Source organism: Typopeltis vanoorti, chromosome 9, assembly GCF_054136105.1.
Source record: "Typopeltis vanoorti isolate ZY-2024b chromosome 9, IOZ_Tvanoo_1.0, whole genome shotgun sequence".
Taxonomy (NCBI): Eukaryota; Metazoa; Arthropoda; class Arachnida; order Uropygi; family Thelyphonidae; genus Typopeltis; species Typopeltis vanoorti.
The window spans coordinates 56133535-56154222 of record NC_143557.1 but is presented as its reverse complement, the minus strand read 5'-3'; the positions used below and the strand labels follow the sequence as shown (position 1 = coordinate 56154222).

The window sequence follows — 20688 nt, the reverse complement described above, 5'->3', positions numbered from 1 at the left end:
CTTGCCATTCTGAGAGTATCTCTTCTTTTCCCATATTAAATTTATCAGTTTATGTATGTTAGTGGTTAATTCACTTCCACCATATTTGATGAGTTTGGCTACTGTTTCATCAGTACCTGGTGTTTTGTTTTCTTTGAGCTACTTTATGCTATCTTCTCTACTTTAGCTAGTGAAGGTTTAAATCTTTCTGGGTGATACAATTCTCAGCATGTTCATCACAGTTTAGGAGTTTGTTATTAAAATACTCTCTCCACCTGTTTGCTGTTTCATCTCTAGTGGCTAGTGTTGGTCCATTACTATTGCTGATTATTGCTGTCTTCATACAAGGATCTGTTTTTCAGTTTCTAATTTCAGAAAAAATTTCTAGGGTTATTTACTTTAAAGCATTTCTAGATTTCTTGTTCTGTTTGCATAAACGTTTTCCTTTCTGTTTGATTATTTTATTGGCTTCCTTACTGTTCTCGTATCTCTGAGCAGCATGAAATGCATCTGTCATTTTTCTTTATTGCCATTTCACATTCTTCATTAGATCATTTTTATGCTTATTTTACTTTGAATTCCAGTTGAGTTTTCTGCTGCTACTTTTATACTATCCTTGATATGATTCTAGATATTTTCATTCTCTTCAAGCTGCATATTTTTCAGTTTCTGTTTTAATTCACACTCTTATTCTTTATCTCTCTCTGCAGAAGAGAGAGAGAATACATATACACATGCAAATCATCTGTATCTCAGATGATTTGCATGTGCTGAACAATATTTACTGTTTATTTTAACCTTCAGAATAGCCCAATTTAAAAAAAAAAAAAAATGGTAGGAGATTTCTATGTTTGTTTATGTATATTCTTCTTCTTAAACATAGTGCTACTTATTAAATTTCATTGTGTTCTTCTTGTTCATCACTAGACAAGTTAATACTTGTGAAAATTAATATATTTTGTTCCTGCTTAAACAGAGAGTAAATACATTGACAATAAGGTACAGATATGGATTGTCATTGTTCTTTATGCGTGACTGTGTACAAGAATATTTGCTGTCGCTATTTCCTGTTTCTCTTGGGAAGCCTCAGCTAAATCAGATTGCTCATGAATTCCTTTCTGTAGAAAGCATGAAGTTTAAGGATAAAAGTAGTCAAATTTCTTAAAGTGTTGTGTGGGTGAGATTCATTGATTGAATCTGTTTTAACTTTTAAAAATATTAGAAAATACTTGTCATAAATTTTAAGGTATGAATGTGTGTGAGTAAAAGTGGTTACTGTTCTTTATACACACACTCACACACCTATTGATAATAAGATGCTAAAAGATATATCTCAGTCTGATTCATTTAAATGCCTGAAAACTTAAGTTTGTTTCAAGCATGTAACACAGTAAAACACCCAATGCACAGGACTGAGGATAAGAACCTGTTTAGTTAAAAAGGGGGACGTGATTTTCTAAAATGTTCCTTATTCATAAGCATTTTTGATAGAGAAAGAGGAATTAACATTTTGGTCCAGAAATGCCAAGATCAGTAAAAGGATCTAAACACCTTTTTTCTCAAAATGTTTTGAGAAAAAAGCAATAATAATAGTACAGTACATGCTTGCTACAGTTAATCTCCCCTCACCCCCTCCCAATGCACCAGAGATATAGTTCGTTAAAGCACAAGGTTTGCTATAGTCAATTTAAGGAAAAACAAGGTTAATCTCTCCTGTTTCATTCCCATGAAACAAAGTACGTAAAGTATGTGACATGAAAAGTACGAGTGTAAACAGTAATTGGAGACTTAAGAAAGAAAAAACTAGAATAGTATAAAATTATTAAGCTGTAAATCCAGAATTAACATTGAAATTTCAAAATGCTACATTGCTTATCAAAAATATGGGCAGTCTCTGCCTTTGAAATAAAAAAAAAAAAACTGAAAATTTCTGCAGTTTAAAAAAAACATGCCACAATATGCAGTATTTCTTTAATTTAGTATTCAGGTAAAATTTATGAAGTGTTTTTTGGGTAATAGCTCATTTTGTATTTGAAAGATTTTTTATTCATAAGACATAACTATTCAGATTTAAAATTTTTGATTTTAATGGTACAGTCTGTACATTTAATTCATTATGCATTATGAAAATTTCAGATAAGTGACATTAATTTAAGCTAACATAACAATTAGAAATTTGAATGTTAATTCTGCATTTTCATTTTTACAATTTCATACTCTTCTAGTTCTCTCATGTTATGTTTCCCAGGTGGGGTGTCGTCCGGTTAAACAAGGTCCCTGTTGTTTTCGCCAGGGAACCAGAGCGAACAGCAAGAAGTCAGCTACTGGAATAAATCCTGAAACACACCCCCAGCTCAATAACAGTAGAGTTCAAGATTGGTACTATCAACAAAAGAAGCCTGAATGTCAAAGAAATGGAGCTAACTGAGGGAGCTAACTAAGTACCAGATCGACATAATAGGGGTGACTGAAACAAAAAAAGACAAAAAATATCAAGTAGAGTGATGATGTGGGCAAATATCAGAATGGGGAACTGGAAAATGAGACTTATTTGTGCCTATGGTCTCACAGAAGGTTCTACTAAGGTGGAAGTGGAGGAATTTTTTGAGGCTTCAGAGAAAGCAACTGACACAATAAAAAAGGAAAAGTTGGTCCTTGTTGGGAATCTAAATAGCAGAGTAGGAAATGATTGTCAGGCATACAAAAATATTTGGGGAAAATTTGGAGAAAAGAGCAAAGCTAATAATAATGGCAGATATCTGTTGGATTTCTGCTCACAACATGGATTGGTTATTACTAACACCATGTTCCAACATAAAAATGTGCACAAATTCACATGAAGAGAAGAGACAAGGAATAAGAAAAGTCTTGTTGACTATGTTATTGTTGATAGTGATGTTTTCTCCCTGGTGCAGGACACCAGAGTGTACAGAGGATTTGAAATAGGAAGTGATCACTATTTAGTCTTGAGCAGGATAAAATTGAATTTCATATTGAAAAAAATAACATGCAAGAAAGTTTTAAAGAGAATAAAATTTGAGCAGCTCTCAGATGTAAACTGTAGACTAAAATACACAAATATTATTCAAGAAAAAAATGAAAGAGTTTGAGAGCAGGAACCAAACTTTGGAGATTCATTGGCAAGCCCTGAAGAAAACACTGATTGATTCAGCCAGAGAGGCATGTGGTGAGGTTGTGTGCAAGGATAGAAAAATCAGAACTCCATGGTGGACACAGGAAGTTAAAGAGGCAGTGAAGGAAAAGAAGAAAGCATATCAAATGTTCCTGGCAAATAAGTCAGCTTGTGTTCTCTCAGAGAATACAGAGACAAATGTAAGAAAGTTAAACACTGTGTAAAACTGGCTAAACAAAAGTCATGGGAGGACTTTGGCAAAAACATAGAAAATAAATATCAAGAAGGTAGCAAGATATTCTGGAGGTTGTTGAAGAAGCCCAGAAATGGAGAAAAGAGTGCTGTAAAAGGAATTAGAGATGATAAAGCTGACATGAAAACAGGAGAAAAAGATATCCTTGAAGTATGGAGTGATTACTTTGAAAAACTGCTAAATGAAACAAGCAGTGATGACAGCACAGTGGTAAAAAACACTGACCAGGTATGCAGTCAGGAATACATATCCATACTTGAAGTAGAAAAAGCCATCAAAAGCCTGAAATGTGGAAAGGTGGCAGGAGTAGAACAGAAATGCTCAAGTATGGAGGTATAAAAGTCATACAATGGCTGCACTGCATAGTTCAGAAGGCCTGGACAGAGAGATGAATTCCAGATGATTGAAGTAGAGCTCTCATAGTACCCATATATAAAAAGGAAAATAAAACTGAATGTGTGAATTACAGAGGCATTTCTGTACTGAGTGTTCCTGGTAAGATATATGCAAGTATACTTGAGAAACAGTTGAGAAGTATTGTGGAAGAGATGCTTGGTGAAGAATAACCTGGATTCAGGCCAAATAGAGGCTGTCAGGATCAGATTTTCACTTTACGACGGATAGTTGAGAAATCATGGGAATATTACAAAGGTCTGTATTTAAGTTTTGTCGATCTGGAAAAGGCATATGACAAGGTGCCAAGAGAGAAGCTATTCCAAACGCTACAGTTATATGATGTTCATGGGGCATTATATCAAGCAATACTTAGTCTTTATTTGAGTTGTAAGTTAGCAGTTAGAATTGAAGGAAGTACAAGAAGATGGTTTAATGTTAAAGCTGGTATCAGACAAGGATGTACATCATCTCCTCTCTTATTCATTATCTATATGGATCACATTATGAAGAAAAGTGATATTGAACCTGATATCAAAATTGGAGGTGTTAATCTGAGCTGTTTGCTTTCTGCGGATGATGTTATACTTCTAAATAAATCCACTACAAGTCTGCAAGATTCCATGACTAAATTGAATTACTGTTGTAATAAATATGTTATGAGCGTCAAACAGACAAAGACAATGAAAATAGGCAGAAATTTGAAAATATCAACTGCATTGTGAAATGAGAACTTATTGAACAAGTAAAACGTTTCAGCTAGTCTTAGGCACGATTTTTAGTGAAGATGGTAAGTTAAATACGAAAATAGACAACAGAATCAACAAAGCTGGTATGGTATGAAGTCAACTGAATAAATTCATATGGAATAAGAGAGAAATTAGCTGTATACAAGACATGTTTAAACTAATTTTAACTTGTGGATCTGAGAGCTGGGTTAGAAGTAAAACACTTGACCAAAAACTAGAGACTGCAGATATGGGAGTCCTGAGAAAGATTAGGGGCATGAACAGATGGCATCAATGGCAATATTATATTAAAAACAAGGATATTAAGAAAGAACTTGACATTGTTAGCATCCAGGAATGTGTTAGCAGAGGTGGTTTGATTACTTAGACAGAATGGGAGAGGAAAGATTAGCAAAACAAGTGTTCTCTGCCAGGTTTTCAGGAAAAAAGGCCCAGAGGAAGACCAAGATATAGTTGGATTGATATAGTAAAAAGTGCCTTTGATGATAGAAATATAAGATCTGATAATGTTGGAGTCTTGACAAGTAACTGACTGATTTGGAGGAATGTTGTAGATAGGAAGTTAGTAATGATGTAAATTTTTCATGTAGTACTATCATATCCCATACACCCCTTGAGGATATATATCAGGAATTTGATGATGATGATGATTTTTTATTCATAAGGCATAACTATTTAAAATTTTTGATTTTAATGGTTCAGTCTGCACATTTGATTCATTATGCATTATGAAAATTTCAGATAAGTGACATTAATTTAAGCTAACATAACAATTTGAAATTTGAATGTTAATTCTGCATTTTCATTTTTACAATTTCATACTCTTCTAGTTCTTTCTTATGTTTCACATTATTGTTTGCATTTGTACTTTTTCATATGTTTTGTGTTTTTATGTTTGGTTCGTACCAGTCCTTTGCATTTGCATGGTTCTTGCCATATATAAACATTCTATCATCATTGTATGATTTCTCACCATACTGTTTGTAATAGTTATTTTAAAATAGCATTGTATCTATGGGACTTGGGCCAAGACTTTTCTGTAGTAATTGTAGCACATCATTTTGTTATAGTGTTCGCATTTCTTTACATGTAAAGAACACACAAGAAATATTGAACAAAAAAGACTTAATAATGTTATTATTGATATCTGCACACTAGTTCAGGATAAAAGAGCATACAGGGAATTTGAGATAAAAGAGTATACAAGGGATTTGAAATTGGGAGTGATCATATTATATCTGTAAAGAGACTGTGCCAATTTGTTTAAATTACTTGTGTTTGTTTTATGTGTGTTGATGTGTACACTTTGTGTATCCTTACAGGTGCACTTCATTGTTTACACGCAGAGTGTTAAGTTAAATTACAGTAGTTTGATCCAATTGGTGCAGTGACTTTTAACTTCATACCTTTTAGAATCCAGGAAATGATTGACTCGAGACCAAATAAAAAAATATGTTTAATGAAACTAAATAAAACTATGTGTGTGTGTGTTTGTGTGTGTATATATATATATATATATATGTGTGTGGTAAATAAAATAAAATTAATAATTATCAAACTAATTGGATCCAAGGCCTTCTAAATAAAAACTATACTTTGAGATCTCCTTTCTCTTTAGAGGATAAATTCATTCTCTCACTGACTCATTTTATTAATAGTTTGTTTTACACAAGAAATTTCTAAAATAACAATAAATGTTCATTGGAGTCGGTTCTTTATCAGACCTTTTCTCAAAATATAAACCTTCTCCTTAACTTCCACGAGACTATGCAGTTTTTCCTTATTTAGCATAATTTTTCCATTTATCCTCACTCTTTCACTGAGTGTGATATTCTTACCTCAGGCAATTTAATTACAAGAAGCACAAATTCTTCCAAAGAAAAATCAGTCTCTTTTACTATTTTATGTTTTTAATCAAAGCTGCTTTACAGTTTCAGATTTGTCTAATTCCATCATCTGTTCTGAGAAAATAATTGATATCATAGTACTTTGTACTATGATTGATATAAATAGACGTATGAATGTGAACATGAACAAAATGAAGGATAGAGTGCTGTATGGAGACTCGTTAGTACGGGGTGTGTTAGTAGAGGATTTGACAAAATCGTACCAACCTGGTGCGACCATAAAGGACGTAACTGAGTCTATTAGAGAGCAAAAGGAAAAGGTGAAAGAAATGATTGTTGTGGCAGGTACGAATGATTTGAAAGGAGATAAAATGGAAATGATAGAAGACCTGAATGAATTGTTTGAGGTAGCAAAAGAAAAGAGTGAGAGAGTTAGAATGATTAGTCTTTTGCCACGGTATGACAGTGAAATGTTTAAAAGGAGGGCTATAATTGCGAATGACTTTATGCGTGGGTTATGTATGATGCGTGGTGTGGAATTTGTGGATGTGTGGAGCGAGTTTGATGGGCGAAAGGATCTATATAAGGTGGATGGCTTGCATTTGAATGGTTACGGTGTAAGAAGACTTGAGAAAGTGTTGCTGAATGTAGTGGATGTGCAAATTCAGGGAAACTAGATTTGTTAAGTGGGGGGAGTAGAGATACAGTCCTTATGGAGGCAGTTGAATGTAAGAATGAATATAATATGCCAGAGCAAATAAGGACAACAAATCTGAGTGGGATAGTTAATATAAGGCATCAAGGTAGGGTTGGGGCTAATGGAGGTCTTAAATTCATGTACACTAATACTAGGAGTATTAGGAACAAGAAGGAAGAGTTTTTGGCCATGGTTGGCACTTCCAGACCACAGGTTATAGGTATTAGTGAAACATGGCTGACTGTAGATGATATAACTAGTGGGATTGAATGTGATGGGTATAGTGTGTTCAGGAATGACAGAGAGAATAAAATGGGGGGAGGAGTATTGTTGATGATAGCTGATGAGCTCCAGCCAAGGAGAATAGAAGTTGAATTGCAGGATAGAGAAAAGAGCACATTTGAGGCCATTTGGTGTGAGATTGTGGCTAGCAGAACTAAATATACAATTGGGTGCTGCTATAGACCAGGTGATGGAAAAGATGGTGGTGACAGTATGCACAAGCAAATAGAAGAAATGGGTGGAAGGAGGGTGATTATTATGGGAGATTTCAACTATGGTCGCATTGATTGGAGTGAGGAGAGGACACACGGGAGGAAGGAACTGGATTTTATGCGGTTATTAAGGGTTTTTATAACATTGATCCAGAAGATATTTTTGAAAATATGACTGGTGGTGGGAGGACTAGGGGCCATGCATGGAAGCTGGGCAAGAGCGTGGTTGACAAGGGTGTTAGAGCTAGGTTCTTTACTTGGAGAGTGGTAAATGAGTGGAATAAGCTTCCAGAGTCTGTTGTGGGTGCTACGACCGTGAATGAGTTCAAGGCAAGGTATGATAGATACTGTGTGAATGTTGAATAGTTGTTCTTGACATGATGTTAGGGTCTCCCTCGATGAGTCTGTCGACTCCTTGGAGTTTCCCGGAACAATAATAATAATAATCATTGGTGTCCTTGAAACAGAAGATGAAATTTTCCATTTTGCACTTCTTCAAACTTTGAAATAGAATGTCTACTTAATACCTCTTTTTATTACTATTCACCAAGCCTCCATAGCTCAGTCAGTATAGATGAAGCCCTTTGGTCGGAAAGACCTGGGTTTGATTCCTGTCTGTGATGTGAGGAACCTTTATCTGATCTCTTTTGACAAAAGGTGAGTTAGCTAGTCTTGTATGCAGGTAGGAGAGGGGTTTTTCATCCCCCAGAACAGACAAACCGGTCCCATGCACATACACAAATTACAGTCAGGAATACTTAAGACCCAGCCATTAGCCTGATTTGTCAGCCATATGCCAGTCCCGAGCCCAGATAGAACTTGGTGGGGGGGGGGGGGGGGTTGAGATGGTGCTATACCTCCCTGTAAAAGGGGCTCATGACCATTGTATCATCATATGAAATAAAATAAATATTATTCACCTTGCTTAAGATTCCATTTTCAGGATCCTCTGTTAATACAACTCGACTGTCAAGTTATTTGAACTTCCTAAACAAAATTCTCTGGTCTGCCTTCTCAAACTTCAATTTTTTCTCTCTTCTTGTTCCTTTTTGTTAACCGCAATGCTGAACCCTGTCTCTCTGTCAATCACCTATTAGCCTCTTGGGCGAGCATATGCACTTCAACTAAGCAGCAAGTGAGAAGTTAGTGATAACTGACATGTTGTCATCATTAGTAAAAGGAGAATATGTATATATATATTATATTTGGTTATGAAATAAGGATGGTTCTTTTTATTTTCACATTTTCATATGTTTACATGATTAGGTGAAGTATTATTGCACTTATTTTTCAATCTTTCTTTCTTTCTTCAGTTTGACCAAAGTGTGCCAAATTAAATATTAAACATTCTGAATTAAATAAGTAAAGCGGATATTAGATCCATCATTATTTCAAAGCCAAATGTAGAAATTATAAAAGTTTCGTAAAGTAAGTTGACAGGAGAGCTTACGGGAATACACTCCCTGTGAAAGTGGCTCATAACCATTGTATCATCATATGAAATAAAATAAATATTCTTCACCTTGCTAAGATTTCCTTTTTAGGATCCTTTTAGTATGCTCTAAGACAACTTGTCTTAGTGCAGACTACTTAGAAGACCTAGGCGCTGCCCAAGCATTTATATATTTGCCTTCTCTTAGTCTATTTTGATAAGGTTTCACTGACCTGATAGTTGTTTTGAACTGGTTGGTTCTCCTCAGAGACCAGGCAGAAACCTTAAGAGAGCAAAAACTCTCATTCAGTACTAAGGAACTTGAAATGTCAGAGAAATGTATTTTTCATAAGCAAACTCTCGGTCGGTGCCAACCGAGGAATTTGATTATGATCTTATGCAAGGTGCAACAATTAAGCGTAGTATTTTTGTTCATTACTCTTGCAATGTTTGTGATATATCAGACATTATTCATTCTACATGTATTCTCACACAGCTAGAGAGTTCTATTAAACATCTGAATTGATACAGAAATCTTCTTTAAGGCATTTTTAATTTAATGGATTATTTTTTAAATTTCATTTATTATGTGCATTAATGTCTGTTTTAAAAACATTCTTTTCAGCCAAAGAAAATGAAGTGGATGTATTCCCATGACTTTCATCGTAAGGTGAGTAAAATAAATGTTCATTGTAAGTTATATGTGGCATATATTCAACAGAAATTTAATTGACTCTTATTATAGCACTTACTGATAAGCCCCAGGCCCATTGCTAAGCAGCTGTGATGTTGTGTTAATGGAAATTTACTGCCACTAACTCTTCCTATAACAAACTATTCCTTTGGCCAGAATTCACAGTATTATGAGTCGATTAATTGTTTTATTGGCATTTCTCCTTAAGTTACATGTGTGAAACAGTAAGTGAAAAGATACTTTTATGAAATTATATATAACTCTTTGAAAATTCTATACACTTGACCATGTTAATGAAGCATAACGAAGTGCATAAAATTCTGAAATCTCAAATCTCTGCAATTCTTTGTAATGTACATAATTTCCAAATTCGTGTGTGTACACACACACACACAATGGGGGGGACAGAAACTGTAAACCCCCCCCCAACACCTACAGCGTCCCCCTCCCTCCTGAGTTCCGGACTGGTAAGCCGGTTCTCCTTGAATTCTGATGAGTCTAATTTCGAAAACTTGAAAGCCCCCCTCCCCCCCCCCCCCTCCTCCTGTGGCTGGTGACAGTGATCATGTGGTAGTCACTTGGGGAGTGACTAAATTTAGGAATGTTCCATTCATACCAAATTTAATGAAATTTTATCAAACCAAAGAGGAATCATTATTATTTAAAATTGTTTGCCCAGTAAAAAGTAAAACAAAAAATAATAATTTCCATTGCCTAGTTCAGTAAATCTTGAACCTAGAACTGGTTTATCAGTTCAACTTACAGCATTAAATGTTCTGATATATATATATATATATATATATATATATTTTTTTTTTTTTTTTTTTTTTTTTTTTTTTCCAAAAAATATTTTGAAATCTGGTATAATAGGTAATAAATACAACAATTCCTCATGAAGTGGTCTATGTACTGTAATGAAATTCCAGTTGTATTTATTCATTTTAAAACTATATAAAGAATCAGAAAATGTTTAAAATTCAGTCAACAATCAAAATATAATAGAGTAGAATTACAATAAAGGTTTGATTTCTTGATACTTTCTTCTAATAATTTAAGCTTGATACTCAATTATTAATATTCCAAAAAAATAGTAGCTAACTATAGTAAAAAGTATTTCATCATCATCTTCAAATTCCTACCATGCACCCTCAAGGAGTGTACAGGATATGATAGTACCACATGAAAAATTTACATCATTACTAACTTCCTATCTACAATTTTCCTCCAAATCAGTCTGTTACTTGTCAAGACTCCAACATTATCAGATCTTATATTTCTATTGTCTAAGGCACTTTGTACCATATCAATCCACCTATATCTTGATCTTCCTTTGAGATCGTTTTCCTGCCAACCTGACAGAGAACACTTGTTTTGTTAATCTTTCCTCGCCCATTCTGTTTAAGTGACCATACCACCTGAGATTAGCTCTGCTAACACATTCCTGGATGCTGACAATGTCAAGTTGTTTCCTAATATCCTCGTTTTTAATATGATATTGCCATTGATGCCATCTGTTCACACCTCTAATCTTTCTCAGTACTCTCATATCTGCGGCCTCTAGTCTTTGGTCAAGTGATTTACTTCTGACCCAGCTCTCAGACCCATAAATTAAAATTGGTTTGAACAAGTGTTCCGACTAATTTCTCTCTTATTCCATATGAATTTATTTAATTGACTTCCTACCTTACCAGCTTTGTTGATTCTGTTGTCTATTTCCATATTTAATTTACTATCTTCACTAAAAATTGTGCCTAAGTATCTGAAATGTTTTACTTGTTCCACAGGTTCTCTGTCCACAACACAGTTGATATTTTCAACGATTCTGCCTATTTTCATTGTCTTTGTCTTTTTATCTGATCTTCATACCATATCTATTACAACAGCTATTCAATTTAGTTATGGAATCTTGCAGACTTGTAGCAGATTTATTTATAAGTATAACATCATCTGCATAAAGCAAAGAGCTGAGATTAACACCTCCAATTTTGATATCAGGTTTAATACCACTTCATAATGTGATCCATATAGATAATGAATAAGAGAGGAGATGATGTACGTCCTTGTCTGATACCAGATTTAACATTAAACCATCTTCCTGTATTTCATTCATTTCTAACTGCGGACTTACAACTTAAATAAAGACCAAGTATTGCTTGATATAATGCCCCATTGACATCATAAAACTAGCTTTATTGAATAGCTTTTCTCTTGGCACTTTGTCATTTTTTTCCTTTTCCAGATCGACAAAACTTAACAGATATTTGTTATATTCCCATGCTTTCTCAACTATTTGTCATAAAGTGAAGATCTGATCCTGGCAGCCTCTATTTGGCCTGAATCTAGATTGTTCTTCACCAAGCTTTTCTTCCACAATTCTTCTCAACCATTTCTCAAGTATACTCATAAATCTTACCAGGAACACTCAGTAGGAAAATATCTCTGTAATTCTCACATTCAGTTTTATTTCCCTTTTTATATATGGATACTATGAGAGCTCTACTCCAGTCATTGGGAATTCATCCTTCTGTTCAGGCTTTCTGAACTATGCAGTGCCCCATACCACCATACTTCAGCATTTCTGTTTGAATATCATGTACTCCTGCTGCCTGTCAACATTTCAAGCCTTTGATGGCTTTTTCTACTTCAAGTATGGATATGTTAGGCCATTAGGAAAAAGAAATCCAGGACGTCCTCTTAAAAGATTCAACGATGACTTCTAAGGCCGGTACAGGCCATACTTGGCCTAAATCCTTGATATGTATGATGATGATGATGATGATGAAGTATGGATATGTATTCCTGACTGTATGCCTGTTGAGTGTATTTTTACCACTGTGCTATCACTGCTTGTTTCATCTAGCAATTTATCGAAGTAATTACTCCATACTTCAAGGATATCTTTTTCACCCATTTTCATGTCGCCTTTATCATATCTAACTCCTTTTACAGCACTCTTTCCTCCATTTCTAAGCTTCTTCACCAACCTCCAAAATATTTTGCCACCTTCTTGATATTTGTTTTGTAGCTCAGTGGATGCGGTGTTTGCACACCATGGTGCTTGGCCGCACGAAGGAAGACTTGATTTCGAGTTTAGTTGGCGACTAGAGGAAATTTTTCTAAGCCTTTTTTCGACCGGTTCCCGAGTTAGTTGATCTCTGGCACAGGCAAGCGGGTTTTTTCTCCTGGAAACTTGGGTTTTTTGTCATGTGAACTCAAAAAAATCGACCATAGAACCCACATTATTTCAGACATTAAATACAAGTGCTAGAGTTATGGACCATGAGATGGCGGTACTTGTTGAGCCGTCACTCTTCGCTGCGTGACGCTTAATTAGTGATAGCCTTGGGACAGCTATTTCTGATTGGGTACCAGTGGAGATTGAACTGCCCGCTCAGTCTCCAAAAGTTAGATAGGGCTAAAAACGGCCTCGCCTACTGCCTATGTATATGGGAATAAAAAGGCGTTGGCTGATTTTTATTTTTTTTTTTTGGATGTTCTTGCCAAATTATTTTTCATAGTTCCTCTCTACCATCCCTTGAAATAAATAAAATATAAATGTTCTCCAAGTATATTCTCCACTATAAAACTTATTCATGCAATGAAATGCCTAAAATTAATGTATTTTCTTGTCACAATAAATAAATTTTGGTTGTCTCAACCTACCATCTCAATCAAAATTTAAAACTGAACATTTTAAATTTTGGGTTGAGATGCTGAAGTACAGATATGTGCAAAAGAGAGATAGAAGGTAGTTTTATTCCTAACTGCTACTCAACTTGCATACAAGTTTTTTAATGTTAACTGTCTTGCAGTTAAGCAAATGGCAAGCCCTACTCTTATTTTTTTTTAAATATAAATGTGATAAAAAAATTAATTAGTAGTGTGGGTAATCTTTACCATACCTATACTATAGTACTAATGCACTGTAGGTTTAAGTTTTTTTTTTTTGGGGGGGGGGGATTCACATGACAGAGTGAGAGCATTTTGTGACTTTACATAAATGAATTAACTTTATTCTTATGTGTGACTGTTATCTAGCTTATTGTTTGTTTGTTTTTTTCTTTCAGAACCAGAACTTGGTGTCTAGTTTTTCAAGGCACAGTAGAGCACATCACAGTACACATCACATGTGGCATTCTTATCATAACCGATCATTTTAGCTAATGCGATGTGTTTACACTTTACAGTCTGTTGCAGTTTTGTAGACAGTCGACATCTTTTTGTTGTTTTCACTGGCTTACATACCGGTTGTTTTCTGGACTGTTAACATCTGAAGTCTCTAATTTGGTATACTATTTTATTCATCAAGCAGGATTTTCTACATGTCAGCATACCATCCAAAGTTTAGGGGTTTTTTTTTCCCTTTTTTATTTGAATTCATCCCCTGGGGAAGCCATTCAAAGTCGAGAAAAAAATTATTTGAAAGAGTAAGTAGAATAGTTGCAAGCTCAATGCAGGAAATGACTTCTCATCTTGTACAGGACCAGAATTTTTTTAAAACATTAACACGAAAGAAGTTGCACTATTTTATTATTTTTTAATATGGAAGAATTATTTTTTTCTTATCATTCATGAATACCTATTGTCCATTCAGGTATTATGTACAAAATCTGTTACAGTGCAACCTCATTAACATTTGCGAGTTTAAGTTAATGCATTTAACAAAAACAGCAGATGATTTCTTTGTATAATCACTTAATGTTCATCTTATTCTTGAAAAACAACTTAGCAATATATTAAGTACTTCATTCCTGTCCTTGGTTTTTCACATGAATAATTTTGAAACCTGGGTATCCTTTTATTTGCATATTGTTCCTTTACAGATTATGTAGGAAAGAGACTGAAGTATACCCTCTGTAGTAATTTAATGTTACAAATAGATATCTAAAAGAGAAATATTTAAATCTTATTGAATGTTACTTTACTTTTGTGATCAATAGTTAAGTCATTTAAGCCAGCAACATGTAGAATTTATGATAAATGTGGCAATACTGGTTTTTCTTATTCATGTTGAAATGCACTAAACATTACATTTTCTTTACAACTCATTTCTTACTACAGGTAACCCTCATATAACGCAGATGTTAGGTTCCATAGAAATGCCATGTTATATAAATTGTGTTATGCAAGACTCAAATCACATAGAAAAAGTAGGGTTATGTTCCGAAATTGTTTTTTTTTTTTTTTTTTTTTTTTTTTAATTATATAAACAACTATGACATACCCAACAAAAAAATATTTTTATTTAATTCAAGTAATTCATGTAAGTTAAGAAAACATAAACTATGAAACAAATACATATTATAAAAATTACAAATTGTACATAAACTTCATTGAAACATAATGCATAAATGAACAATCAGGACAGTGGCCTAACCAGTTTAGCTGAACATTCCATCTGCCCATATTGCTGAATTAGGCAAAATAAAATAAAGTGCATATTTTAATCTTTCATAGCACGAGGATTTGAGGATCAGTTAATAAACATTGGTTTTGTTTATGTAATACCTGATGTATTACTACAAAACAGTAGAGTAATCCTGCCTCTGGAAACTTTGAATCTTTCATTTTTTGAAATATTGGCTTTTTGGCTTTTTTTTCCCCAATATAACCCGGATTCATCTGCATCGAACACCTGGTCTGCATTATGAATGTTTATAAACTTTGAGAGTTTTTTGTTTAATAAGATTTTCATCCAAAGGAATTTTCTTTTGAATGCAATGTTCTGCCCAGATCATTAGAGATTTTTCCATTAGAATATCGAGAAATGGCTTTGCATTTACCGTTGACCAAGCAATAAACACTTTCTCGGATTTTATGTTCATTTTGTTTGATGGTTCGAATTGTTGATTCATTTAAATTCAAAGTCCTTGCAACAGCTCCTGGTTTCTCTCCATTTTTTGACCAATCCATGATTTTAATTTTTTTTTCCTTCAAGAGAAATGAATTTTATTTTTAGTATTGGTTTTTCCCTTTCATTGCAGTTTGTGGCCATTACTATAAAAATAATTTTTTTACATTAAAAAGAGCATTACCTATTAATTATGTATGTAACTCACCAGAAAAATAAAGTGCTCAGCATGAGATTAACACACTTATGATTTTTAATACGCTTTCCTGGCAGAAAACGAAGGATATTTTCAACAATAATACAGTAAACAATTGACATACATGGGTGCTAAAGAGTATTTCCCCTAATATAAATTCACTACTTATAACTACATGTGCAATACAGGCAGACACAAATTTAACAAAGATAAAATTTGATTTTTAAGTCGCATTGAGAAAAATATATGAAAAGATAAAGGGTTACTCCAATTTGTAGACCACGTTATGTCGAAACCACATTGTATAAGTACCGCATTATACGAGGGTTACCTGTACTATTAACTAAACAAATAAAATTATTTCTGTGCCAACATTTTAATTTCCCTGGATACTTAATTTTTCACTTTTGTAAATCATGTTTGTTGTTTCCATATTTTTATTTGGACAATTCAAGGAATATATGGTTTTAAATAGAAGATATGCAAATTTCAAATTCATTGAACTTGAAAATTAGCTTATCTTATTTTATTAAGTGTTGTGTGAATTTTGTTGTAGACTTCATGGATAATATTTCAGAGTTACTCAGTTACATTTTAATAATCTAAAAATTTACATAATTTAATAAAACTTCTTATGGCAAAAAAAAAAAAAAAATCTTTCAGAAATTATTCTTTGTATAAGGCAAGAATGGAAATTTCACTGGCACTACTAATTGTATTGTATTGGTATCTGATAATGTTTTCTCTTATTCCATGCTTCCAATTTTTTGGTGTAACTGTCTTCTCTGGATTGTGGTTTATTTAACAGTAAAAATACATAATTTATTTTCTACATATTAAATTGTTTTAATTGAATTGATACCAAAGATTTATGCCACTCATTTTTAAGCTGGCTCGATAATTATAAGATGTAATGTACTCTTACAGAACTTACATTGAATGCAAGTTTTGTTTTGTTTGTGTGTTGTATAGTATCATTCCTCTAAGAACTTATATGCGATTTCTTTTGAAAGTTGAAGTATCATTATTAAAGAGTCAATTCAGTTACATTGACTCCTTAAACAAATAGTTGCATAATAATTTTTTAATTAGGTAGTTTAAAGCAAACCTGTTATTGTGATAAATATTTGTTTGGTTGCTTCATCACCATAATGTTATATTCCTGATAAATTTTTAACCTAGAAATTAGTCTTGCATTTGTCTTTTTTTTTTGTTAGTGCATATTTTGTTGTGTTGACCCTTTATTTACCAAAGGTTTAAAGATGCATTCATAATACAGATTATTAACACTTATTCCAATATATGCACCCTTGTTTGTTTTTAATTTTTTCAGCACTCCATCACTTGCGCCACTGAAGCTGTAAATAGTTGAATACTTTTTTTTTTCTACCATTATAGCAAGCAGTTTATATTTTCTCACACTCTTATCCAGAATATATTACTCTGTTAATTATGGTGTTGCATTTCACTAATTGAAGTTTTCAGCCAGTCTAGTCCTTTTTCATTATAAAACCATCACAGAGAATATAAATATTTTGGCTCAGTAGCCCTGTGTTGTATAATTTTAAAAACAGTTTTTGATAAGTCAGCAATGACAAATCCATCAGTACTACCTCAGTGCATTTAATGTTATTTTAGTATTCTACCTGCTGTCTTCTTCCATGATGTTTGGATAATTTTGAAACATGAATTTTTTTTTCTCATATTTAATTCATGTACATACGCACAGGTCTCATACATTTTCATCCTTATATGTTGCACTCATTTATTCATAAAGGTGTGTGTGTTCGTTGTATACAACTTGAATTCAAACCCATCCAAGTTAATATTCAACTAAATTTACTTAATTTTTTCTGTTATATATTCCATTTGGGAATGCTAAGCTCTTCGTTTATTTTGACATTCCACTTTATAATTTAAGAGAAAAAAATTACTACTTTTTTCAAGGATTAATCTGTGGCTGTGCCACTTTTCAGGTGCATGAAATATTTTTTCATCTTTTCCCTTCTTACATTTAAAATTTTGTCTTCCATTGGAGGATGTGATTTGATTCATTATTTGAATTTTGTTGTCTAATATTTAGACAGATATTTGAAAATGTGAAGTTGTCACATTCTAGTCCTTAAGTTTGTATTTAGACTTCATTTTACTAGTAACCAATGCATTACCATATGAAATTTTGGTTTCATTAAAGTAAAACTTCGCTGTCATAGTGTCATCATCATTTTGAAGTGTGATAATTCTTGAAATATATAAATATTCTGCTAAGATAAGTTCCAAATTTCAAGATGCTGTTAATATTGCACATTTTCTCCTTCTCTTTCTAGTTGCTTAGCATTTGCTATTACTTTTAAATCAGTTATACTCTGAAATGTATTTGAAACTGGTTATTTGAAAATGAGAATAAAGATGCTTGAGTAAGTGATATGTAATATTGTTATGTCAATGTCAGAAGTTGCATCTCTGCAATAAATACAGAAAAAAATACTGCGAATCATCATCACTTTCTCATATTATAGGCATTTGTTCTATATATATATATAATATGAATAAATGAAAGATGTTCACAATTATATGAAAGAAAGGTGCAAAGTACTTAAAATGCTTGACAATCCATCATAGTTAGGAAATTTTTGTATAAAAGGAATAAATAACATCTATAAACCATTTTTTGCAATAATGTTGAACAATACTTTTAATAGGTTCTAATATTTGAAAATGCATGTAAATTTTAATCATATGCTAAATTGATTATTTTTCTTTTGTATGATAAATTTACAATCTGATATGCTTGTTTTGTAATATGATACTAAGGTACATTATGTGTGCTAATACTAGGCAGCTTCTTTTGTGTGTGTGTGTTGCGTTAATGAGGTTTCACTGTATCTTTTTGATATCTACGAGTTTTTTACTATAGATATAGAAGAATTGCTGTAATATTTCTTGTTCTCTCATCCTTGTACACAATGTATTTCAAAGGCGCTGTTTGAAAGTATGATACATATTTAGATGCGTGAAATTTTTATTGATGAAAACGGTCTCTATTGCAGTTCTTAGTTTAGTACATTAATAAAGAATAACATCTGTTGCAAACATTATATTCTCTCTATACTGCTGCAAAGCACATTAAATCTCTAATTAGTCAGGTACCAAAAATTCATATTTGGACATAAAAATTTCCAAATTTTCATTAGCTAACTGTTACGAAAAATTTGTTATAAAAATGCAACACCAAAACTTTTTTTTTATGGCTAGTTAGTCAAACCAAAATTAGGTAATTTTATTTTCTTGCTAGTTAATAGTCAATATATACATGTCAGTAACATGCAGTCTGCTTTTTGATATAGTGTACATGTATTTGAAATGTACCTCCATGCTGACACTAACTAAATTTCAACTTTTAGACAATAATAGCAATGAGGGGAGGTTCTAAATTAATGGTAAGATTATTTAAATGTTTTTTCTGGTTAAATATTTAACTTAAATATATTTCAATTCTAAATAGCATAAAGAACAAATTCTAGGTTTGTTGGAATTCAAACAGTGCCTCCTAAATAGGCATTCATACACTCTGAAATAGAGTAGATGTTGCAACCACTGATCATAGTAAGTTTAGCAGGGAGGCAGTCCTCTTCTCCCCAGCCCAGGTGTTAAAGGTATGAGATGTCAGTCCATTGTATAATACATTTTGTAAATATGAGATGTGTGTGTGTGGTGTTGTCATCAGTTGCACAATTTAGTAATGTCTCTCAGCTGTTATCTATTATATACTGTAAGTGATGTAATTGGTACTGTAACTTAAGGGATGAAAATTGGTTGTGGATGGCTGGTCTACATTTCCATGGAATGGCCAGTAATCATTTTGTAATCATTGTCTTGTATGTTAGTATATCCACTTGAATGGTATGTAATGAAATGTTTTAAGAGGAAAAAAAAGTGTGTTTATATATAAATGAAACATGAAGAAACTGGTTAAAAAAATACATTTTATTTCATTATTTTTAATTTTATATAAAATTTTTGAAACAGAAAATTACTTAATTTTTAACTAATTAACTTTTCAAGACTGCTCTTCACACCTGATGAGAATATTTATTTTTTAATGAAAAAAAATCCTAAAAATTGTGTGGAAGAGTATACAATGTCGCTGAAATGCCACTTCATTCAGCTGGACAACCATTCCAGATAATTGATAGAACAAACAAAAATGTAAAACACTTTGAAAATTGGAGGGAGGGTCCTTTTTCCTCTCAACATCAACAATGACACCTTTGCAATCCTAAGCTGATTACTTATATTATTGTCGATAGCAATATCTTCACACTGGTTCAGTACACAAGATTATATAGGGGATATGAAATAGGAAATTATCGATGTTTAGTTTTAAGTAGATTATCAAGTAAAATGACTTGATAATGAAGAGAAAAAATATGTACAATTAAAAAGAATCAAAGTCCAAACAGCTTTCAGTAGTTAACTGTTCATTCAAATGCAAATATTGTTGAATAAAAATGAAAGGGTTTCAAAACAAGAGCCAAACATTGGATATTCAGTGGCAGGCCCTGAAGAAAACATTAATTCAGCCAGAAAAGTGAAGTCATTTGCAAGGTAGAAAAATCAGATCTCCATAATGAACTCAGGAAGTTAAAAAGGATGTTATAGAAAAGAAGAAAGTGCTTGGAAAGTTCCAGACAAGTAAATTGACATCTACTCTGAAAGAATGTTTCTTTTTCTTTCTTTTTTTTTTTTTTTTCTGTAGTGTATAAAAACAGCACTATACAAAAGCTATAGGATGACATTGGTAAGATTATAGAAGATTTTACCACCTTGGAGGCTATTTAAAAATGCTTTATAATTGAGGAATGTGTAATCAGGACATTATGTCAAGCATTATATAGTCAATATTTCAGTTATAAGTCAGCACCTAGAATAGAAGGAAGTATAATGAAGATGGTTTGTAAAATCAGTGT

General features: G+C 32.8%; 1 protein-coding gene across 1 annotated transcript in view; it reads left to right on the top strand.

Annotated features, from left to right (window-relative positions):
- The window catches only part of LOC150103061 (uncharacterized), a 234394-nt gene extending 214729 nt beyond the window's left edge, over window positions 1-19665 (top strand). Inside the window, exons 16-17 of the mRNA XM_090398078.1 lie at window positions 9603-9647; window positions 13739-19665. Coding sequence (XP_090254204.1) covers window positions 9603-9647; window positions 13739-13831 — 138 coding nt within the window. The 3' untranslated portion in view covers window positions 13832-19665. The remainder of the gene's footprint in view (window positions 1-9602; window positions 9648-13738) is intronic.
- Window positions 19666-20688: the final 1023 nt, after the last annotated feature.